This window comes from Hyperolius riggenbachi, chromosome 2 (assembly GCF_040937935.1).
Source record: "Hyperolius riggenbachi isolate aHypRig1 chromosome 2, aHypRig1.pri, whole genome shotgun sequence".
NCBI lineage: Eukaryota > Metazoa > Chordata > Amphibia > Anura > Hyperoliidae > Hyperolius > Hyperolius riggenbachi.
The window spans coordinates 233,148,334-233,173,815 of record NC_090647.1 but is presented as its reverse complement, the minus strand read 5'-3'; the positions used below and the strand labels follow the sequence as shown (position 1 = coordinate 233,173,815).

At 44.1% G+C, this 25,482-nt stretch overlaps 1 protein-coding gene across 20 annotated transcripts in view; it reads left to right on the top strand.

Moving 5' to 3' along the window:
- The window catches only part of DMD (dystrophin), a 3,066,377-nt gene that overhangs the window by 2,801,009 nt on the left and 239,886 nt on the right, over positions 1-25,482 (top strand). For all 20 annotated transcript variants that reach the window (XM_068268325.1, XM_068268327.1, XM_068268324.1 and 17 more), the window contains one exon: positions 19,994-20,055. In XM_068268325.1, the coding sequence (XP_068124426.1) occupies positions 19,994-20,055 (62 nt within the window). The remainder of the gene's footprint in view (positions 1-19,993; positions 20,056-25,482) is intronic.

Here is a 25,482-nt window from a genome sequence, read left to right as displayed (position 1 = left end):
TGCAAACTATTTGAGGGGTTACTAAGAGATACTATACATGACTTCATAGTAGAAAATAATCTTATTTCTCAGCATCAACATGGGTTTACTAAAGACAGGTCCTGTTTGACTAACATGCTCAGCTTTTATGAGGTAGTGAATGCTAATATGGATATTGGGAATGCTGTAGATGTGATATACTTGGACTTTGCAAAGGCCTTCGACACTGTTCCCCACAAAAGTCTGGTGCAAAAGTTGAGGATGCAAGGACTGGGGAAGAGTCTGTGTTCATGGATAGGGAACTGGCTAATGGACAGAAAGCAAAGAGTTGTGGTCAATGGATCATACTCAAAATGGGAGACTGTTAGCAGTGGGGTCCCACAGGGGTCTGTTCTGGGTCCAGTGCTCTTCAATTTATTTATTAATGACCTAGTAGATGCAGTAGTGAGCAATGTTGCTATTTTTGCAGATGATACAAAATTGTGCAGAATCATTAACTCTCAGGAAGATAGTGTCATATTGCAACAGGATCTGGATAGGATGGCTATATGGGCACATACATGGCAGATGAAATTCAATGTTGACAAATGTAAGGTCATGCATTTTGGACGTACTAATGGTCTAGCACCATACAAAATAAATGGGATACAGTTGGGGACATCAAACTTGGAGAAGGACTTAGAAGTACTCATTGACAACAAGTTAAATAATCGTACTCAATGCCAAGCAGCTGCAGCTAAAGCTAACAAAATTTTGGGATGCATTAAAAGGGAAATAAAAACTCGAGATGCTAGCATAATATTGCCCCTGTTTAACTCTCTAGTAAGGCCACATCTGGAATATGGAATTCAGTTCTGGGCACCACATTACAAAAAAGATATTGCAGTTTTAGAGCAGGTGCAGAGACGAGCAACAAAATTGATGCGTGAGATGGAAGGTCTCACTTATCGAGAAAGGTTAGATAAACTGGGTTTATTTAGTCTAGAGAAAAGACGCCTTAGAGGGGATCTAATTAACATGTATAAATACATCAGAGGGCAATATAATACCTTGGCGGATGAGCTTTTTGTCCCTAGGCCTTCTCAAAGGACTAGAGGACATGATCTGCGCATGGAGGAAAAACGTTTTAGCCATTTATTTAGGAAAGGGTTCTTTACAGTAAGAGTGATTAAGATGTGGAATGCATTGCCACAGGAAGTCGTTATGGCAAACTCTATACCTGCATTTAAAGGGGGCTTAGATGCTTTCCTTGCGTTGAAAGACATCCATGGCTACAATTACTAGGTAATGCCTAATGATGTTGATCCAGGGATTTTATCTGATTGCCATCTGGAGTCGGGAAGGAATTTTTCCCTTTAGGGGCTAATTGGACCATGCCTTGTAAGGGTTTTTTCGCCTTCCTCTGGATCAACAGGGATATGTGAGGGAGCAGGCTGGTGTTGTACTTTATACTGGTTGAACTCGATGGACGTATGTCTTTTTTCAACCAAAATAACTATGTAACTATGTAACTATGTAACAGTGGTAATCGTAATCTGACATTCACTTTTTTGCACTCTCACGTTTCACGTTTGGACTGCGTATTTTGGCGCTGCAACATGAGTTGGGTCCAGGTGGTGCCGCTACTAATAAAATATTGGTAATTGTAAGTTACTAGTGTTTGTACACTACCTGGCAACCATTTGTACTTGAACCCTGCCCTCCTAGTGCACAAAATGAAACCCTCCACCTGATGCCTAACCTCCCCTGTAAGTGCCTGAAAGAAACTCCCCACACCTAATGCCTAACCCCTGTAAGTGCCTAAAATGAAACGCATAACCTTGGTGCACAAATGATCTCTAGTTGTAGCCGAATGTGAACTAAAGGCTGCAACCATTTAATTTCTTTGTAGTAGCTGGTGCTACTAGCTGCATTGGGCACTAAACTCACCACTTGGGTGGCTGATTACCGATAATTACCACATGTCTATTAGTTGCCTGCTGATCCCCATGCCAAAATAACCCACCAGGTTTGACATTCTAATCAACGCTTTTATAATGCTATCCTTATAAAAGTGGGAACAGGATTTGTTCACTGGTGATCTTGGATTAAAAACGCTTAAATTCCTATACTGTAATTGCCCTAAAATGGCAGTCAGAAACTCAATTCACATGCACAGAGTAAGGCTCAGTTCCTACTTGCAGTGGATGCAAAATGGCACGGTAAGCGCATCCGCTGAGGTGGTGCGCTTTGCTCCATTGCATGTCTGCGCTGTTTTGCATCTGCTCCACCTGTCAATTCGATTGCCGATACTAGGGTGTCGTCCGCTACTTCATTTTTTTTTTTTGAGCCCAAGGGACTATTTCCACTGAGCTTGAATCCAGGCTGAAACTGCAGCGTTTCTTCGCTTGCAAGCTGCACAGTGAAACACTGTTTATCTTTCAAGTAGATTGCCTTCCAGATTGCACTTCGGGAGGAATCTGGACGGCATGCAGATTTCTGCAGCGCGCAGCTGAATCACTATAGCCGTGCATGGCACGATTTAGCGATCTGGGCTGCGGCTATGTAACAGAACGGAAGCTGCGTCCAAATCAAAAAAGGCCACAGCTCTCAGTGGAAATAAGCCCAAATTGATTTCTGTGATGAATTCCTGTGACTTATTGTAGAAGCTGTAATTAGCCTATAGAGTTTTGTAGTGGCAATTTGCAGCAAAAGTAGCTAACTGGATGTTTGATATAAACACCAGTGTTCTCCATTGGTTTCTATGGCATCCACCACTCCAAAAGCAGCAAACATTGTGTGCTCCCTGTAAAGGGACAGTCGGCTTTGACTGTAGTGAGTTTTGTGATGAACAGGCCGTTCGTCTTTTTATTACAAGGATTACAGATAACTTGTGGAGCAATGGTATGTTTATTGCAATTTCTCTTCAATGAAAATGGAATATAACTTAAAGGGATACTGTAGGGGGGTCAGGGGAAAATGAGTTGAACTTACCCGGGGCTTCTAACGGTCCCCCGCAGACATCCTGTGCCCGCGCAGCCGCTCACTGATGCTCCGGCCCCGCCTCCGGTTCACTTCTGGAATTTCTGACTTTAAAGTCAGAAAACCACTGCGCCTGCGTTGCTGTGTCCTCGATCCCGCTGATGTCATCAAGAGCGCACAGCGCAGGCCCAGTATGGTCTGTGTCTGCGCAGTACACTCCTGGTGACATCAGCGGGATCGAGGACACGGCAACGCAGGCGCACTGGTTTTCAGACTTTAAAGTCTGAAATTCCAGAAGTGAACTGGAGGCGGGGCCGGAGCATCGGTGAGTGGCTGCGCCAACACAGGATGTCTGCGGGGGACCATTAGAAGCCCCGGGTAAGTTCAACTCATTTTCCCCCGACCCCCCTACAGTATCCCTTTAAGCAGTTGTACAGAGTTTATCATCAATAATTGCAACCAAACATTTCCAGGAATTTCATATTGCTGCTGAGCTATTCAGCCCAATCATCTTTACAGAACTGCTCATTTCAAATCCCGCCACAGCTTTTCTAGCAGCTTTGTCAAGGCCAAGTCAAAATTTTATTGCTGCTCTTTCCTTGGTTATTCAGATGTAGAATTACTTTGGTGCTCCACAGTTCACTTATGTTTCAGTTTATGCTGTTTGCACAAGCCTTAAGGTGCCCATACATCAGATGATGTATGGGCAGATCGGTTGCCTGCCCATACAACACAGGCTGATTCCTGATCGGTTTTAGCATGAATTCACTCAGCCTTGTGGTGCCGCATCCACCACCTCGCTGCTTCCCACACACTTAATGTAAAATGTGCCCGGTGCACTGTACTTTACCTGTCCATGTCTGCCACTGGCTCCAGGCTCTGTCAACATACACGCACCCCACGTGGTTCCCGGCGTATACATGGGCATGTGTGTGATGTCACACATGCCCACGCTACGCTGGCAACCACGTGGGTTCAATTTAGGCCCGAAATTAGTCGATCAGACATGCTCTTGGCAGCACTGATTTTCATCTGATTATAGTAATTGAATCGGATGGTTGATCAGCTGCCAAGTCGACTAATGTATGGCCACCTTTGGGATACGTACACAGGTCCAGTCCTGGTTGGCCAATTTTACCACTTCCTTCCTTTATCTTTGCCCATTTGCATGGAGGGTCATGTCTTCCTGACTTCCTGTTTATTTCTGATCTATTTGCTTAATAAGCACCCTTGAAACTAAACTAAAATAACAGCTGCACGGCTTTGTCACATTGGCCGCAGTGAGACAGCCACTTCTCGTTTTGACTGTCCAGAACCCGAAGTGGCCAGACTTCGGGTTCTGGCCGTAAAGTAGCCGGTTGTTGGGGACAGTAGTGCACTGGAGATTGGCTACATTGTAGCCAAACGTCTTAATTACCAGCCTGGCTTGGCTGATTAATTACTGGGTTTAGAGCAGGTGTAGATGGGGTGGTAGATATGCATAAATAGGGGAGGGTTAGTGTGAGAATAAAAGTACAGAGGGTTAGTAGAATATTGGTATAATTACCAGTATTCAACCATCGTATTCCCTGATGTCCATTTTTCCTCGTGCCTTTATTGTATGTACGCCTTGTTGTTGCCATGGTGAAGTACCATCCCCAGGTATGCCTGACCTGGATACCAGGCATGCCTCTTGTCTGTATTAGTGTGTGTTTAGTTGTTTAATGTTTCTGCCTATCCAGACCCGCCTGTAAAAACAGCAAGGTCAAAAGAAAGCACCAGACCAAGACACAGAGGAGAGAATCTGAAATCACAGAGCAGAACACACGTTATGCAAATAATCACCATTGCAAGCCCAGTTCAGCTTGGTAAAATTGTAACGGGCGACATAATAATAAAAAGTAGATAAAATAAACACATTTATGAGTAAGGCCCGGTTCACGCTGGCAATTGTGTCAAACTGATTTGATTACCGGTCAATCAGATCGCTTTCACTCCGTTGCTGTTAAGCTGCTTCTGTTCCATTTCCCCACATCCCCCTCAGACTCCCATCACCAAAGTGGATTTTTCTGGCTAGAACAATCCGTTTCTTCACTAGTGTGAAGAAACGTTCCATTTTCTCATTGCCCCCAATGCAGTGCTTCAGCATCTATTTCCGTTCCACTGGGCTCATCGGTCCAGAAAAATTGGTCTAGCAGCAAACTTGCAGCCCATTCAGCAGATCGTGCAAAACAGGTCTGTTCAAATGGAGGAATCTGAACGGATCCAGGTTAACATTCCGTTATGATCCATTCCCTTCCGTTCCATTCCTGTTTTTTTTTTTTTTATGTGATTCGGACTTCAGATTTCAAAAGTAGTAGGTATGCATGGATCTGCAGATTAGTCAAGTCTTGGTAGAGGAACCAGATTATGCGCACACTCAATACCATAGTAGGGCTTTCTGTCTACCAAGCTACTGTGATTTTTACTTATGATTTTTTTTTTATATAGCACTGACATCTTCCACACTGTTTTAAAGCGGTCTAACACCCAGCATTGCAACTTTGCTTTAAAAGATTGCTTACAGCTTAGAAGCTATTATGCCAGATTTTTTTTTAAAGCAGAAATTCACTGAATGGGTTAAACATATTTTAGTGTTGCATTTAGCTAGAAATCCGCATCCGTGCTGAGGTTTAGATACAAATGTATCATGTTTGGAATGCAAATAAACCTCTGAAAAGCCTGTCTCTCTCAGAGGCTTTTGTTTATTTACATTTCAAACATGATACATTTGTATCTAAACCTCAGTACTGACCATATTTCTAGCTAAATGCAACACTAAAATGTCATGTTTAACAAATTCAGTGAATTTCTGCTTAAAAAAAAATCTGGCATAATAGTTTCTGAGCTGTAAACAATCTTTTAAAGCAAAGTTGAAATGCTGGGTGTTAGACCACTTTAAACACGATATAGTCTTCTAATTAGCTGTCCCTCAGAGGAGCACACAGTCTAATGTCTACCACACTCTTATATCCCTATTATTATCTTAATGGTCGGCTGTCGCTCTGGACAACAAGAAAAAGTAGATCCAAAAAGAAAAGGCACCAGTGCAATGACTGACTTCAATTTCAAAATCCGTTTTCAAATAGATCATTAGTGAACTTTTTTAAGGCTCTGTCTCCACTTGTGCCAGTGCTTATCTGCGAGGCGCACACCAGCAATTGTTTTGCTGTCAATCTTCCATGTTTTTCCCCGTCTGAGAATGTGGATTTCAGTGGGTGTAATATCACATGGTTTGCAGGGAAACGGACAGGAATCGCATACCATTGCATTTCTCTTCAAAGACTAGATCTCTGTTAAAGTGAACCCGAGGTGAGAGTTATATGAAGGCTGCCATATTTATAGCCTTTTAAGCAATACCAGTTGCCTTTCCATCCTGCTGATCCTCTGCCTCTAATACTTGTAGCCATAGACCCTGAACAAGCACACAGCAGATCAGATGTTTCTGACATTATTGATAGATCTGAAAAGATTAGCTGCATGCTTGTTTCTGGCGGTATTCAGACACTACAGCCAAATAGATCAGCGGGCTGCTAGGCAACTGGTATTGTTTGAAATGAAACAAATATGGCAGCCTCCATATCACTGTCACCTCAGGTTCACTTGGGCTTACACAGGTCAATAACTGCCTAATATGACAAGTTAATCAATCCCTCCCTGATTGGAAATTGATTAAATAGTGATCGATTCCCTTTCCTTATTGTACACTCAATCTAAATTCGTCATTATTCGAAATCTATCGAGCATCAATGAATCTGCTAGTGTTGTACTACTCAATGTGGTGCAGTGCTATGTGGCCATCTATCCCCAGCTGCTCAATAAACTGCCTTAAAGAGAACCCGAGGTGTGTTTAAAGAATGTTATCTGCATACAGAGGCTGGATCTGCCTATACAGCGCAGCCTCTGTTGCTATCCCAAACCCCCCTACAGTCCCCCTGCACTCTGCAATCCCCCATAAATCACAGCCGTGCTGTGAGGCTGTGTTTACATCTGTAGTGTCAGTCTCGGCTGCTCCCCCACCTCCTGCATAGCTCCGGTCCCTGCCCCCATCCCTTCTCTCCAATCAGCAGGGAGGGAAGGGATGCAGGTGGGGACCGGAGTTCTGCAGGAGGCGGGGAGTGCAGCAGACTGACACTATAGAGATAAACACAGCCAGCTCTGACAAGCTGTTTGTCAGCAGCGTGGCTGTGATTTATGAGGGATTGCAGAGTGCAGGGGGACCTTAGGGGGGTTTGGGATAGCAACAGAGGCTGGGCTGTATAGGCAGATCCAGCCTCTGTATGCAGATAATATTCTTCAAACCCACCTCGGGTTCTCTTTAAACTTATTGAAACTGAAAACCACTGGTTAAACTGGTGGCGATATATTTTTAGCGGATTCAAGAAAAATGACTATTGGTTAGAAAAATCAATATGTGTGTACCTGGCTTCACTGCCTCAATTCCCAGGCACAAGTTTTGGGAGTTCTTCCAGTACGCCTATAAACGCTACAGCATACAATCTGTGGGACATTTTTGACTGACTGATCACCTGTAGCAGAAAGTAAACAGTTTAATAAACAGCCATTTCCCAGAGAAGGAGGTATGTATAAGTCTTATATATTGCATATTACTTTCCTATGTGTATATCTCTATCACCATGGCCATCATGCAGGTTTCGTATTTATGCTGTTTCTAATAGCATTGGAAGATTTGAATGCAGCGGGGAAAAAATAATCTGATTGTAATGAGGTTTGTTTTCTAGGCATTCATTTTCATGGTTTGTTTAGGGATAATCTGATTTTTGTCTAACCATGAAAATTGGTCATTCATTACTGCGATGGATCATAGTGTGCCGGCTGCTTAATATTCTGTTAAACTGATCTTGCTGGGAGCATTGATAACCTCAGATTACTGCCACAAAACAGAGTGTCAGCTTTAATTGCAGTATTTTACTTCAACTTTTTCTACACTAATTATTTACTGCCTTGATCTTGCTAATGAAATTTACATCACTTTAGAAAAAAAATCTGACTGGAGTACTTGCAGTTATTTTATTTCTGTGTAAGTTGGTTGAGCTGCCAAGGAGATAAGCTGGCTTTTTCCTATGTGCACACGTTCGGTAATTGTTGCTTGGAAAGTCGTGATAGTGGGTATAATATCAGGAGCAGTCTTTGTAAGACTGCATAGCAACCTCTTGTGTTGTATGGAGAGAGGAGGAGGAGGGGGAATGAGAGGTGCCCTGCTGTGCATACTATAGAGATCAGTTGTTAATGATCAAACATTCTACATCAATAATTATGTCACCAATGATAATGGGAGATCGCTGTACTCGCATTAGATTTCCGATCAATTGTTCCTGCCCACAGTCAGCTGGCAAAAGTCGTGTGTGTGTGTGTGTGCATAGCTATGGGATAAATTATTGATTGGAATTATATAGCGTCAGCATATTACGCAGCGCTGTACAATAAATAAGGTTACAGACAATGGTGATAGCGGTGACAGACAACACAGTAAGGTAATAAGCAGTAAGACACGCATTAGATCATACACTGGAATAGTAGTCCCAATATTGCTAGCTATGAGAAATTGTTGGAGAAATGCTAATTAGCTCATTGTCCTTGTGTCTGCAAGGTGAGGTGGGACTTTTCAGTTCAGCAAATGTAGGTGTGGTTTTTTTTTGGTATAGAAGTATTTAAAGAGAACCCGAGGTGAAAGCGATATGGAGGCTATTTATTTCCATGTAATCAATGCCACTTCTGTGGCAGCCCTGTTGATCTTCTGGCATAAGTAGTGTCTGAGTCAAAACCCTGGAACAAGCATATGGCTAATCCAGTAAATCCTGAAACGGCTGAGTCAAAGTACCTGATCTGCTGCATGCTTGTTCTGGGTCTATGACTAGAAGTATTAGAGACACAGGATCAGGACTGCCAGGCAACTGGTATTGTTTATGGCTGCTTTCACAGTGGGACGTTAAAGTCCCACGTTAGAGCAGCCTGTAACGCAGCCCAACTCACAGTAATGAAAAATCAATGGGCTGTTCACAGTGCCCACGTTGCGTTACATTGTAATGCTACACGTTGAATGAAAGTGCAGCATGCTGTGCGTTATACTGGGCTTTAGCTGCGTTAGACATGCTCAGTGACAAGCCGCATGGCTAATTAATATTAACTGCACTGTGCTGACGTAACCTGGACTCCTAGTGTTGTCCGGATCATGAATGAATCATTCATTTGATCCGGATCTTTTTTGTGAGTCGAATCATCCGGATCATCACAATGAACAATTCGGTTCACAGTGGATATCTGTCTGGAAGAAACAAAAACATACAGAATGTACAGTGCAGGGAAAGTCATGTCCTGCTAGTCATTTCACCCCCAGTCTGCTTCCCTAGTAAAATGATTCAAATGATTCGGTTCAAAGATCCGGATCTTTTCAATGATCCGATTTGAATCATCCGAATCCTTGAAAAGATCCGGACTTCCCATCACTATCCTGGACCGGCTGTTCTATCAGTATAGATAGAACGAAAACAGCGCACCAAGAGCTGCATAGCGCGGTTCAATCTGACGTCCAACTTCAACACCACCATGCATTGCGTTAGGGGCACGTTATGCGACCTTAATGTCCCCTAAAACGCAACGTCCAAGTCAGGGGCATAACTAGAGACCACTGGGCCCCCCTGCAAAACTCTGGATGGGCCCCCCCCCCCCCAGCCAAACACCCCCCCCCCCCCCCCCCCCCAGCAGCAACAACTGCCCCCTCCCTCCAAAAATAAATCAGGCTATATATTATTATTATTATTGTTGTTGTTATTATATATATATATATTTTTTTATACCCTAAGGCTGAGGATTAAGCCCCCCCACCGTCTCTGCAGCCCTAGCCACACACATCACATGCACACTGCACACATGGCATGCACACTGCACACATGGCATGCACACTGCACACATGGCATGCACACATGGCATGCACACTGCACACATGGCATGCACACTGCACACATGGCATGCACACTGCACACATGGCATGCACACTGAACACATCACAGACAGGCTGTGTGCCTCACATACATTTGGCATCGGCAGCGTGACATTCTTCTTCCTGGTCTGGATTACGTCGCCTGCCCTTGTCCTTCCAGCGTGCTTGAGGGGTGGGAGGGGGGCCCGAGGAAGCGTCCAAGCAGGACGTATAGGAGAGGGGAAAGAAGCACTTCAGGTCCTAGTGCCTACCACCGCACTCTGCAGCAACAGTCTGCAGCAAAAGAGATACATTTTGCCGCGTCAGCCTGCTCGTTAAGGCATACGGGCGGGTGGTGAGCCTCAGAACCACGGGCCCCCTCTCAGGTTTATCCCTCCCGCCCCCCCCCCCCCCCCACCTCGGCTGCATGCCTTGCAGGGCCGGTAGGTACACCCGTGGTCCAAGTGTGAAAGAGGCCTAAACGGAGATAAATATTGGCAGCCCCCATATCCCTCTCGCCTCAAGTTCCCTTTAAAGTTTCCTATATAAGAATTCCAATTCTGATGACTCCCCGACCTGTGTTCACTTTTTGCTTTATGTACAACAATACAGAAGTCGATACAGAATCGCATGGTTCAAAGAGCTGTCAAAACCGTTTGACTCCCTGTCCCTCCAAGGAACCGGCCAAGGCTCAGAGAAACATCATTGTAGAAAAGCAGTGCTGTGATCAAGATAGGAAGGTTACTTTAGAAGTCTCATGTTCAATGTTTGTTTGCATATCGCCCAACCATCCCTTTTTTTTGGGGGGGGGGGGGGGGGGGCAGGACAATCCTGTATCCTGAATCCAAAGGAGGGGATCCGCACACAGACTTGCTGGGACTTCAAGTAGCTTTTATTGTCCACACACACACACACACACACACACACACACACACACACACACGTATTACACGTATAGCGGAGGATCGTTTCAGGGCCCATATGGTTCTCTTTGTCAAGGCATGCGGCAGACAAACATGTTTGCACAGGAATCCTGCATCAGCATCCACCCTGTGCAATTCTTCTGAAAGGATCCTGCCCCCTTGTCCCATTTCCTACCCACTTCTTAGTAAATGTCCTTCTTTCATATCTCAAAATGTTGGGAGGTATGTAGATTGGGTAAATTGTTAGTGCAGTTTGCGTAAAACTACACCACAGTAGATGAAAAAGGCAGTCAACATTAAATGGCGCTAAAAATCGCACCCTGGTGTTAAGCTGGACATTTACTTTTAAAGGCACACTGAAGCGAAAGGAAAAATTATGATATTTGTATGTGTAGGACAGCTAAGAAATAAAACATTAGGAGCAGAGGCATAGGTCTAATATTGTTTCCAGTACAGGAAGAGTTAAGAAACTCCAGTTATCTATGCAAAAGAGCCATTGAGCTCCACGACTTTCAAAGTCGCAGAGAGCTCTGTCTTCTGAAGCTTTTTATCTCAACTGTCAGTCACTGTATTTTCTTTTTCTGTCCAGAGGACAGGTCAATAGTTCACTAGGCTGCTCTGTAAAATCATTTAGAATGCTGAGTAGTGTGTAAACTGCAAATATTAGAGAATGATGCAATGTTATAAAAAAAAAACTATATAACTGAAAATAAAAATATGAGAATATTTTCTTTGCTACTAATGCTCTATTAACTATCCATACTGCACAACTAACACAACCAATTCATTATATAATCATTTCTTTTTTTGCTTCAGTTTCTCTTTAATGCTGGGAAAACAGAGTAACCAAGCAGCTCAGGGTGACCCAAACAACTAATGCAATTTCCCGCCCGGTCGACAGAAATTGGACAATTATTTCTGACATGTCTGATCCATCTCCGATCGAGAAAGGGATTGATTATTGCGGTGTTAGCATCTGAAAAGCAATCTCTTTATCGGTCGGGAGCAGTTTGGACATGTACGCACGGTACAACTTTCTCACCCGTCAATCGAACAGTATATTGCACCTTGTGTTCCCAGCATAAGATATGGTTAACAACCAATATCTACCTAATGCCGGCCATTTTACTGCCCGCCTGGATATCAGGTCGGATCTCCGCAACATGCCTCTAGCCACTGCAGTACAAAGCTATAAGGCCTCACTCTTGTGACTCTCATACCCACACATTCTCTAACCAATTGAAAAGGCCTTATAGTGTTTACTTCCCTTTATAGACTGTTACTAACAATCAGGGCACCTTCATGCTTGAGAGAAAGAACTTCTGAAAGAAATGTTGTCAAAAAAGCTTGCATTTGTTAATCTGGTTAGTCAGCTAAGAATATTGTGTACCTTTTATATGTTCTTCTATTGCCTACAGCAGCATCGGTGGCATAATCTGATCTCTGATCTCTTTTAAATATATGGGTAAGAATTTGCTTCGGTTGGGGGTTAGTGTGGGGCATTTAGAAAGGTGTAGTATTACTACACCTTTCTAAATGCCCCACACTAACCCTACACCTTTCTAAATGCCCCACACTAACCCCCAACCGAAGCAGTAGTATGCATTGGGTGGGAGGGTTAGTGTTGGGGGACAATGTTAGGTGTTAGGAAAGTTCGACAATAGAATAGCTGTAATATTATATTACTAATGGGCATCACCTGGACCCAATTCAACTGATAAGTTCATTTTTAACATAATAGCCACTGTGTTTTAAAGTAGCTCATCAAAATGCAAAACCCTTTAATAATGTCTTAATTTCAGAAGTTTTATACACCTTTTTTAATTTGGTGTTCAGAATTTTGTCTAAAAAATAAATAAAAATAAATGCATTTAGTGATGTTTGGAGGTGCTTATGAAAGATCCATTATTAAGCTCTTGTTGGATATAAGTATATCCGTAAGCGTTGTTTTTGTACTTATCCTCTCAGGGGCTCAGTTTGCAAAGGTAATAACCAGTTTAAAACCACGCCACAACACTGCCTAACCCTCAGTGATAAATTTCTGCTTTTAAGGCCAAGAAAAAAAATATCAATGTAATTGGCTCCTACAGGAACAAAAGTTTAACAAAACTTCCTCTTTGGCTCCTGTGGAAAATAAATGTTTTACCGAGTGGTATCATCAAAGTCCTACTGATCCTATATTTATTCTTTTATAGTAGCAGTTATTTGTAGATCCATTTACGCTGAATAAAGGTTTCGGTGCTGTTGTGATGATTTGTGAGCCCCAGAAATGTTGGCAGTTCACATTCTCACAGGCATACACTGAAGATTTCTTTCCCAATATATATATTCACTTGTTTTTGCTTCTCGTCTATGACTGCATAGTGTTAGAACAGAACTGACAAACGTAATGACATTAATAGCTATGAAAAACAATTGTTAATAGTATCCTTAATTTACACTTGGGAGTCTATTGATAAAGGACTTAATGTGGAATTTCTTTGCTGGTTTTAGTTACTGGTTTGCTGGTTTTAGTTACATTGGCTACATAACGAATGCAGCAAATATTAAAGTACATGTCCACTACCTCATTCATGATGAAGAAAATACATATTTTGCGCATGAGTTTATGTGGCACAGTTGTACTCCAATGTTAACAGATCTACTGGATCAAACTCTCCTCAGTGGTGTCCAACTGAAGAAAGGAAAATAGGCAGATAGCTCTATCCACCTCTTCCTGCATTTCAGCAAATCACTGTATGTAGGGCTTGGATGAATCTTTTTATAAGGGAATTGCATCTATGCAAAGTATTTCACTATTTACTGTTGAGAGTTTATTATTTAGTATTTATATAGCGCCGACATCTTCCACAGCACTACACTGTTTTCTTGTCACTAACTGTCCCTCAGAGGAGCTCACAATCAAATCCGTATGATAGCCATATGTCTAAATCATGTATCGTGAAGTGTATGTCTCTGCTTATAGTCTAGGGCCAATTTAGGGGGAAGCCATTTAACCTTTCTGTATGTTTTTGGGATGTGGTAGGAAAATGGAGTGCCCAGAGGAAACCGACGCTGACACGGGGACAACATAAAACCTCTGTGCAGATAGTGCCCTTGTTGGGTTTGGAAGCAGGGACGCAAGGCGAGAGTGCTAACCACTTCATAGAATTTATCTCTTGAACCTTTCCGTAATTAACTTTTCAGCCTTTTTTCAAATAGTTGTTCCTGAATATCTTAATTTCAGTAATACTTTCCTCCTCCTTCATTCATTTATTTATTTATTTTACATATTTTAAACACATTTTCAACATATTTTGTAGCACTGTACATAGTATGTTTGGTGTTTATGGTGCGATTAGCGATAGTTCATGAGAAAAGTTTTATGAATTAACTCCAATTGAGAGGAAGTGACAGGTTCTCCTAAATGCATTAAAAAAATTATACCTAACGTTTAGCAGTTTAATCATATTTTTATTCTCAATATCTTTTATTCTCAATATCATAATGGTTCAAGATGGCGCCCACGAGGCAGCCCCGGTCACATCGGCTCCTCTAATTTTTCTTTAGTTGTAGTTTTAGCTCTAGTTTTAGTTGTAATTTTAACTGTTTTTAACTGTTTTTAGATATTTAGTGCTAGCTTTAGCTGCTTTAGCTCTCAGCCACTAGCGTGCTGCTCTCCCTGCTCACAGCGCCCCTATCCATCTAACTCACCGCTGTGATACCGGGGGCCACCCACGTGCCTCGGGGCCACCGGCCGCCGCAGAGGGTGAAGAGTAGTCCTCCTGCCCAGCACACCCGGGGCCCTGCTCGGCCATCGCCGCGGCTCCTGTTGCTCCCGCCGCTCTTCTGGATCTAGGCCGCCCACGTGGCTCTCCATCTCCGATGCCCTGCCGACATCGCCGCAACCAGACCCAGCAGAAGCGGACCGCAGCTCCGCCGCCACTCTTCCAGGCCGCCCACGTGGATCTCCGCCTCCGATGCCCTGCCAACTTCGCCGCATCCAGACCCAGCAGGTGCAGACCGCAACTCCGCTGCCGCCCTTCTGAATCCAGGCTCTCCACCTCCGATGCCCGCTTTCACCGCCTCCGGACCCAGCAAAAGCAGACCGCAACTAGGCCACCCACATGGCCCTGGCTCTCCACCTCAGAGAGTTCTGCCACTTCCGAAACCGGGCGGATCACCTCCAAAGCTGCCTCCACCTGCATGCTGCCCGACCCAGCCTCTCCACCGCTCTGTGCTGTCTCCCATCCCGCAGCGCTGCTCCGGCCCCGCATCTGCCCTGCCTTCTGGATCTAGCCAGCGCCGTTCCTGCTCTGCCCTGGGATCCTGACGCTGCCCTGCCTCGGCCTCACCTCTGTAAGCGGCTCCGGTAAGCAACACCAACTGCCACCTCTCAACCCTGCTTGCTGTATCCGCTTACTGGGCTCCACACTCGTGCTCCACACTCTGTGCCCTCCTTCCCTCCAGGGCGGCCATCCCCACTCTACGATCTGCCCCTGGTCCTGCTGCTGCCCTCCCACCCACTGGGTACCCCTCATTGTTCCTGCCCGCTGCAGGATCTGCTCTGCCTACCGCATCTGCTGCCATTATCTTACTTGCTGGGCAGCGGGCACACATCAGATCTGGTGAGCAGACCGCCAAAGCGAACCTCCTTTCTGCTCAAAAAGATAAACTGCATTATGTTGGCATCCTGTTTTTACAAATTGACTGCTCTGCTTGGGCAGCCAGCTCACGCTTGAGATTATACACAGAGGTGGGTGAATTGGACAGGCTGAACTCTCTAAACAGCAATTACTAGCACACTGCCCCAAAGGGGGTCCCACCGCGAACTGCACCCCCACACCTCGCCTGCTGCAACTGCAGCTCCATGGCTCAGAAGCAGTCGCACCCCCCAAGTGCCACACGCCCCACCACGTACACCAGAGCGGAACTACTACAATGGGAGACCTGCAGCACAGCGACCTATGCATACCTGTGGAACACAATCTGGGATCACATCAAGCTACTCACCAGAAGGGACAGGTGGGCTAGTAGGTATTACCGCCCCAGGGGAAATAGGGCAGGAGTACAAGTGAGGCTTAAAAAGAAAGGCCTGCGGTCACCCATCCCAGCCATTCTCCTTGCTAATGTCTGCTCCCTCCCGAACAAGCTTGACGAACTGCTCGTGCTACTTGGCAGCAATCGATCAATGGGCGCAAACACCCCAGTCCTTTGTTTCACCGAAACATGGCTGAACGACACCATCCCAGACAGCCCCCTTCAACTACCAGGTTTCAACCTCTTCCGAGCAGACCGGGACAGTGCACTCTCCGGTAAACAGAGAGGCGGTGGCATCTGCTTCTATATTAAGGCCTCTTGGTGCTTAAACACATCCACCATAGACAATTGCTGTTCTCCAGACATTGAGCTACTAGTAATCAATTGCAGACCTCAGTACTCTCCAAGGGAGTTCTCCTCCTACGTTCTTGTGGGAGTATACATCCCCCCTAGCGCCAACTCCAAGATCGCGCTGCGTATGCTCAGCGACACCATCTCACGGTGGGAGACATCCCTCCCTGACTCCCTCTTCATCATCTGCGGGGACTTCAACAGCGCCAACCTCCGCACGGAGATTCCTCGCTATAAACAGCACATTACCTGCCCCACCAGGGATCAAAACACCCTGGACCATTGCTACACAGTCCTCAAAGACGCATACAAACCCACCCGTCGGGCACCCCTAGGCAACTCTGACCACTGCCTAATCCACCTTATACCCACCTACAGGAGACACCTCGAGTCATCCAAGCCAGTCCTCAAGACCGTAAGTAAGTGGACGGAGGAAGCCAAGCTGCAGCTACAGGCCTGCTTCGACTGCACTGAATGGGAGGCTCTTGAGGCACCCTGCCTGGAGGAATGAACAGAGAACACCATCTCCTACATCAGCTTCTGCGAGGAATTGTGCATCCCCACAAAGACTTTCAGGGTCTATCCTAACAACAAGCCTTGGTTTAACGGCAAGCTACGCCGGCTCCGGAAAATCAAGGAAGTAGCGCACAAGTCCGGCACACCGGAGGAGTTTAAGGCAGCTAGGTACACCCTTAAGCGCGAACTTAGTGCTGCAAAGAAGGACTACTCCAGAAAGCTGGGCCTCAGCCTTCGATCCAACAACACACGGGAGGTCTGGGAAGGCCTTAGGGCAGCCACAAACTTCAAACCCTCCCCTCATCATGCTCCTCCGAGCCTTGCACTAGCTGAAAAACTTAACGAGTTCTACTGCAGGTTCGAAAACCAATCCACCCACACAGCAGACCACGGGGCCACCCCCAGGGCACCCCCCACATCCACTTCCCTCAGCACAGACAGGGCCCTCCCAGCTCCGTTAGAAATCCAGGCGTCTGACGTCCTCAGGCACCTCCGGAAATTGAATCCCAGGAAAGCCTCTGGCCCAGATGGCGTGTCATCCATGTGCCTGAGAACATGCGCCAGCCAGCTAGCCCCTGTACTGTCTGCCATATTTCAGAAATCCCTGATGAGTGGCATAGTCCCCTCCTGCCTCAAAAGGTCCACCATCATACCAGTCCCCAAAAAAACAGGAGTCACGGACCTCAACAACTACAGACCTGTTGCCCTTACCCCAACTGTCATGAAGATCTTCGAAAAACTGGTCCTCAGTCATCTGAAAGCCTCCACCGATGCTCTCCTAGATCCTCTACAATTTGCATACAGAGCAAACAGGTCCATAGAGGATGCCATTAACATCAGTCTGGAGTTCATCATGGAACATCTGGACAGACCTAACACCTACGCGAGGATCCTCTTCCTAGACTTCAGCTCTGCCTTTAATACAATCAGCCCGAACATCCTGCATAACAACTTAGTGCAACTCGGGCTTGATCAAACTCTCTGCACTTGGATCAAAGACTTCCTCACGAACAGGACGCAACAAGTGAAACTGGGCAGTTGCCTCTCCCGAGTGAGGACCACGAACACTGGCGCCCCCCAAGGCTGTGTACTGTCCCCGATCCTTTTTTCCCTGTATACGAACAGATGTACCTCAACTGCCGACTGTGTTAAGGTCATTAAATTTGCAGACGACACCACCATACTTGGCCTCATCAGTGGAGAGGATGAGCGCTCCTACCAGAGCGAGATCGAGCGTATCTGCGGTTGGTGTAAGGATAACATGCTCGTCCTAAACGCTGCGAAGACTGTCGAGCTGGTTGTGGATTTCAGGAAGCGCCCTCCCCCACTTAACCCGGTCTTCATCGAAGGCACGGAGGTCACCAGAGTATCAAGTGTTCGGTTCCTGGGCACTACCATCACCAAAGACTTGAGATGGAGGGAAAACACCACTAAATGCCAAAAGAAGGCACAGCAACGGCTGTTCTTCCTAAGACAACTAAGGAAGTTTGGCATGCCACAGGAGTTGATGTCAAGCTTCTACACTGCCACCATAGAGTCAATCCTATGCTCCTCCATCATCGTCTGGCATGGCGGCGCCACCTCAAGCGACAAGTACAAACTACAAAGAGTAATAAATGCTGCAGAAAGAATAATCGGTACACCCCTGCCACCACTGGACCTCCTCCATGCATCCAGGCTGAGGACAAGGGCAAATAGGATCACGCAAGATCCCCTCCACCCAGGCGGTCGCTTCTTCAACCGCATGCGCTCTGACCACCGTTACAGAGCTATTTCCACCAAGACCTCTAGACACAGGAACTCCTTTTTCCCCCAAGCAGTGCGCCTTCTGAACTCATGCACTGCATACAGCAAAGCTAAATAGCAGGACTGTCACCCAGGCCTGGTGCGGTTCTTCATTCCATGTTCTTTTGCACCTAGGCCTTACTAACTCATTAGCAGGACTAGCGGCTACGCACCTATCCTATCTGTCTTCACTGCATAGCGTACTTGCACTACATGTTTTCAATGCCTATATCTGTTTTCAATGTTTTCTGTTTTTTGTATTGCACCACTATGTTTTAATGTTGTTCTTGCACTATGCTCTATACCGATGTGTACCACAAACAATTCCGAGTGTGGCAACCGCTGCACTTGGCGAATAAATATGATTCTGATTCTGATTCTGATTATGGAGATCTGCTCTGCTGGTTTTTCTCTGTGGCTATGCCTGGTACCTTCATTAGCATTCAGTTTCTCCAATGTTTGTCAGTTGCCTTTATAAATGTTAGCTAACGTAGGTGAATGCAGGTGTGTCCAGCCAGGGGATTGTGTCTGAAATCACTCATTTATTTTTTTTTTTATGTGGTTTCTTTGGGGACAGAGACAAATACAAATAGTACTGTGTACTTTGTAAAGTTCTGTGTAATACTTCAGCATTATTTAAATACAGGAAATAAGTTGCCGCAAGTAACGGAACAAAAAGCCTTTGATTTATTGTCTTCGGACACAAGAAGATCATCAGAGAGTACAAAGAAACTTGCAGTTTTATATATGTTTAAAGAGAAACTGAAGCGAAAAAAAAATTATGATTTTGTATGTGTAGTACAGCTAAGAAATAAAACATTAGGAGCAGAGACATAAGTCTAATATTGTTTCCAGTACAGGAAGAGTTAAGAAACTCCAGTTGTTATCTATGCAAAAGAACCATTGAGCTCCACAACTTTCAAAGTCGCAGAGAGCTCTGTCTTCTGAAGCTTGTTATCTCAACTGTCAGTCACTGTATTTTATTTTTCTCTCCGGAGGACAGGTCATTAGTTCACTAGCCTGCTCTGTAAAAACATTTAGAATGCGGAGTAGTGTGTAAATTGCAAATATTAGAGAATGTTGCGATGGCATCACTGGGAGGGCAGGATAATTCATGTAAAATTGTGTATCCTGGATAAGGTGTTTTCATTCTACTATATGTCGTTACCATCCCTCTTTAATTTACTCACCTGCTTGCAGCAATACACTATATGTTCCCAAAATTCCAGGTCCTTGCCGGAAAAAGCATTGTGGCATTTTTCTTAAAACTGGGATATCTTCTTTCAATCCAGCCCCTAGATTGATGGCCAAGGCCCGCTCCAGGTCTGTGGCCACTGCCTAATCATATGAGATTCCTCCTACCTTACCATGTGTGCAATATGAGTTATTTATGTAGCTGCCTAATGTCCTGTTTAGCTGAATGCAAAACATAAGCTATAGGGACAAAACAGATGCATTGTGTGTAATTTTAAATGTAATAATTGTTTTCCTTTTATTCTAGCCATGAATCGCAAACGACCTGCTGGGACCATCCCAAAATGACAGAGCTTTACCAGTCTTTAGGTAAGCAGCACTCCTGAACAGCACGGCTATAGTAAAATTTGTATTATGGTGTAATCTGATTGTTTTGCTTTACTAATTAGTCTGATATGACAGCATAGAAAATGTATGAATTAATGAACCTATGTCCAAACATTTTTGGAGTGAGCCTCAGACCTTACTTGTAAATTATGACCACTTTTTCCTCCTCTCACTAAGCTGTACCCATTGGCCAACTGTTACTATCTCTAGTGCTGTGCTACTGCAGAAAAGATTAGCAGGCAACGGTCCAGTCAGATGTATTGGCATAGGGGACACCCATCACAATATTCATCCGTTTGCAACAGGGGTGGATTTCATGAAGGGGAAGTGTTGATGAGCAGCTCTTTAATATTTTGTTTGTACATGGAAATTTTTTTTTTGTTTTGTTTTGTTTTTTCTTTTTCAGGCATTTAATTGAATCAATGAAAATGTAGCATTTTATTACTATCTTCCTACTGGGCTCAACATACATTTCAAGCTGTTGTCAAACAGATGGAAATTATTGGTCACTTTGTCCAAATTGTCTCATTTGAGTTTTTTGCTTAATGGAAATGCAATCATTATCATTTGGGTTTATTGAAAATAATTGTTACACAAATGATGCTCACACATGTGCCAGTCTGTCAGACAGAGAAAAGTGTGAGTATAGGCTTATAAAATCATGGTGCAATGAAATGTGTATAAAATGATAGACCGCGCTTTTACAATTTTGCCTATAGGCATATGGAGTATTATGAGACAGATTAGGTTAATGTCTTTTCCAGGAGGACGAGTTAGGGCTGGTGTACACCAAGAGCGCTTCTGCACGCTTTGAAAAGCGCTTGGCTAATGTATTTGAATGGTATGAATCACACCAGAGCGATGTGATTTTTCTCCCAAACGCAAATGCGGGTCCTGTGGCATGTCTGCGCTTTTCTGAGGCGATTCAGCCTCAATGTTAAGTATAGGAAAGTGGAAAATCGCCCTGAAAAGCTCTAGAACAGAGCTATTTTCCAAACGTTTTTGTTACAGAAGCTGTTCACTTACGGCTCTACTGTAACAAAACAAAAAAAAAAGAAACCCTACACCAAAACGCTCCAAAAATCTCTAGGCACATGCCTAGAATCGCTCTGAAAAATACCTTCAAAAAGTGCTGAGTGTTTGCGATTACACTAGCGCTTTTAGGTGTGCACTGGCCCTAAGTGTAGATTGTAAGAGATAATTTGTCCAAAGTGGGAGTCGGGTTGTATTTATATCATATTCTTTTGACAATGATCAGGGAGCCCTTGGCTACATGGCTTCTGGTATTTTTTCAGCTCTGGTCTTGTGTTTGCGACTCAAGTACACAGTACTATCTGATTGTTCTCTGAAGAGGGAGGTCAAACAAATGCTTTAAAAGTCTATATCCAGGCACTTCTTCTCCAGGAGTAAAGCCACTGGTGTCACAGGTATTGTTTACTCAAAAGCTCCTCTACCTCTTTCTTGGATATAAACATGAATGCTTGCAAAGCCTAATGCTGGATACACACGGTGCGTTCGCGCACTCGATTTTCCCGTCGATTCCCGTCGATTCGTTTATTTCCAACATGTCCGATTTGGATTTCGATGGATCGTTAGGTCAATTCGGCATACTTTGCATGCGAATCGACCTAACGATCCATCGAAATCCAAATCGGACATGTTGGAAATAAACGAATCGACGGGAAAATCGAGTGCGCGAACGCACCGTGTGTATCCAGCATAATGCTAGGAACACACAATGCAGTTTCCCATCCGATTGATGGGTGATCAGACAGGAAGTTGTATCGTGTGTCCATGTCCAAACTGCTCACTATTGATGAAGGGATCGATTTTCCGATGATAACTATGTCGGAAATAATCGCCCGATTCTGGCCGATTAGACAGTAAATTGCATTGCTTGTTCCCAGCATTAGTGTTTCTTTCTGTTATCTGGCCATCATCTTAATAATGTTGCCAAGTTATACAGTATATCATTTATTTATCCCAATAAGTCAGAACAGTGCCAGAATCTTGAGTTTTGTTTTTTCACAAGTTTGATCAAATATGTCATATAGCAAGAAGCAGCTTCTGGCACTAGAGATAGTAAGCAATGTTAGACTTGAGGCCAATTTACCCGTGCTCACAATTGATGTAGACACCTTTTGAACAAAAGTAGAATTCTGGGCACTTGATAAAGATTCAGGTTTTATTAATCCAGCGGATATCAGTGAACATACAGGACAAGCTTTACCATGCAGTAGGGGCACAAGCGGAAGTCCGTGAAATGGCTGTAAGGCTGCATACTTGTGCCCCTACTGCATAGTAACGTTTATCCTGTATGTACGCTGATATCCGCTGGATTAATAAAGCCTGCATTTTTATCAAGTGTCCTGATTTCTACTATTGTTCAGAATTGATCAAACATGTGTAAGTGCAAAAGCCTTTGAAAAAAAAAATTATGATGGGCATAATGTAGTTTGTCAATTCTGTACTTTATTTGTACTGTATACAGTTTTATTTTATGGGCTTTGCTGATGCAAGTTTGCTTACCAAGACCCCTTCCCACATTATGTACCGTAATTCATTGTTGTGTTAAACCTGGTTAACCAAGCTGTTTTTTTTTGCAATTAAATACATGAACGGATATCTCGGATATAGTGTAAGGGCTCTGCCTTTGACATCTTTGAAAATCTGTATACTGTTTACAGAAGAGCTCCTCCTTGGTGGCTGCTGCACATCTAGAGGGATGTTAGAGATGAACTGGACAGAAAACCCTGAGGCCTGCTTCACACTGCAGATTGGCGGTGTGGTGTGCTGTGACTATTGTACCGCCCAAAAAGTGTTTTGAGTATTACGTTTTTGTTGGGCATTTGAGGACGTATGCGGAAGTGCATTGCTAAAATGCGCTTCCGAAAATGTGCGACACTGAAAACTGCTGGAGGTATTTCAAAAAACCGTAGACTTACATGACAACCGGGTCGCCGCAGGAGCTGCATGGTATTGTAGGTATGGATGTGCGTTAGAGCACTTCCAGGGCAGCGTACTGCAATGTGGGAAGTGTGTACTACCCCATAGAGTTTCATTAGATTGCGGTGGGATGCGGTAAATTTACCGCATCACACCGCCCTAGTGTGAAAGTGCCCTAACTCATACACACAGCTTCCTGCCTGACCTACTCCACAGCTAGTAAGTGAAACTTATCGAGCAGGGCTTAGTGAATTAAAACCTGTTTGCTTGGTAAATTACCAAACTTCTGCCTCATGCAGAAAATCTTTAGTAAATTTGGGCAAATAAAAGTAAAATGCCAAATGCGGTATTTTAGCATACAAAATTATTTTACTGAACTGCCTTTAGTAAATTGAGGCCATTGTGTGCATACGTCTGCCTCTAAACTGTCTTTATGGCTAAAGGCCCATACACACGTGGCACAACTGTCGCCACAAACACGTGGCATGCGCATGTCTGAGCGACAGTTGCCCCGTGTGTAAGACGTGAGCGCCACAAACTGTCGCCGGACAGTAAAGTTGTCGTGCGATTGAAAAGTTAAATCGCCGGCAACTTCTGTCTCCGCAACTGTTGCTAGTCCGCCACGCGTACTGCGTGTGTATGCGGACTAGCGACATGAGACAAAGGCAAGTGAATGGAGCATCCGGCCGGGGGATGCTCCCTTCAGACAGCTTCCGCTGCATCTCTGCCTTTCTGGCGAGATGTGTGGTTAGCTGTTGCCGCCAGGGAGCTGTCGCTCCCTGGTCTCTTGTCTGCTGGCAGCAGCAGACAAGAGTAGCCCGTGTATATGAACCTTAATACTTTGACACTCTCCCCCCCCCCCCCCCCCCAATCCCCATTCCGATAATAACCCTTTGTGACCTACATATCCTGATACTTAATTGATATTTTCCTATTAAGTTTGAGTAGTACCAAGACACACAGTTGCTGCATCGTGTTTTCCCGTGGTGGCTCGTCCAATGATATGGCAAAATGAATACAGTACATAGTAATATTGAATTTGGCTGTTCTTTGGAATGTCAAAGATGCAATACGTATTGTCGAGTAGACATTACAGATCTTCTAAATTGGATTAACCATGTTTACATTCAGGCTACATGCTTGATCCTCTTGTTTTTGTTTTCAAGATCCTTAGAGGTAAAGTGTAGACATTATAGGTTTACAGCTAGTTAAATATTTGATAACTTTTTAATTGCTTTTTGTTTTGAAATCTGTATTTTTCACTTTTGGTTTAGGTGTGCATATGTCAGTAAGCCCTACGTTCATATCAATATTTAAAAAAAAAAATCTTCACTTCACTGGCCTTTTGAAAAGAATGTATTTCTTAATCTAGCAAGCATTTGCTTAATCGTCTGTTTTATTTGCTTTTTTTCAGATTTTTATCATAGCTTGCAATTTGCTATTAGAGAGGTACATAAAATAGCTGGTTTCTGCTACATTCATAAAGCACAAATTGCATTGCATGTGGCAATTCTCCAGATACCACACCTCCTACCCCTCGAACCTAGAGAATAGTTTTGAGTTTTTGTTTTGTTTTTATTTCCCCCAAAAAGGCATCTGTTATTTATGTTTTTATATATTGGGGAAATCTTAGGTATCACAAATAAAATGTTGATATTCTGGAGATGCACCAAGCCTGGAAACGACTATTGCAATGACAAAAATCATATTGACAATCTTTACCTGCTGATTTGACTGAGTAAAAGAGATCAAAAATACTTCTGTTAAAATCGAAAAATGTTTTATAGCTGTGATTTCATAAAAAGTAAAATAAAACTAGAAGTAGATGCAGATGTGCTAACAATAAGAATACTACAGATTCCTTTGTCATGCAGGCAGGAGGAGCACAGGTGTGGATTGGTAGTCACATTGTATTGAATTACATCAAACAGTCTCTATAAAATATCAGCTGAACCAAGAATTTACTGAACATTTTCCCTGGAGTCTACTACTTAGGAGTTGAACACAACTCTTTATCTGTTTATTTTTTTAAAATAATATAATAGTTTAAAGCAAACCTTTGACTAGGGAGAAAAATGTGAGATACTTACCTTGGTAGAGGGAAGCCAACATCCTCCGCCAGACAGCTGACACTACCTGGGACTCTCTGAGAATTTATGGATGCACTCCTGTACGTGAACGAGCATGGCCACACTGTGCAGATGCACTGATGGCTCATGCCTGCGCAGTAGCATAGAGCTTGCTAGTGCATGGTGGAAAAGGCCATGCTGTGCAGTGCAGCCTCTCTCTTATGCTGGATACACACGTTGCGTTTCCGCGTGCGACGCGGCCGTCGATACGCGTTGATTCGATTATTTCCGACATGTCCGATTCAAGCTTCGATGGATCATTAGGTCGATTTGCCATACTTTACATGGCATTCGACCTAAAAATCATCGAAGTTCGTTCGGAAATGTTCGGAAA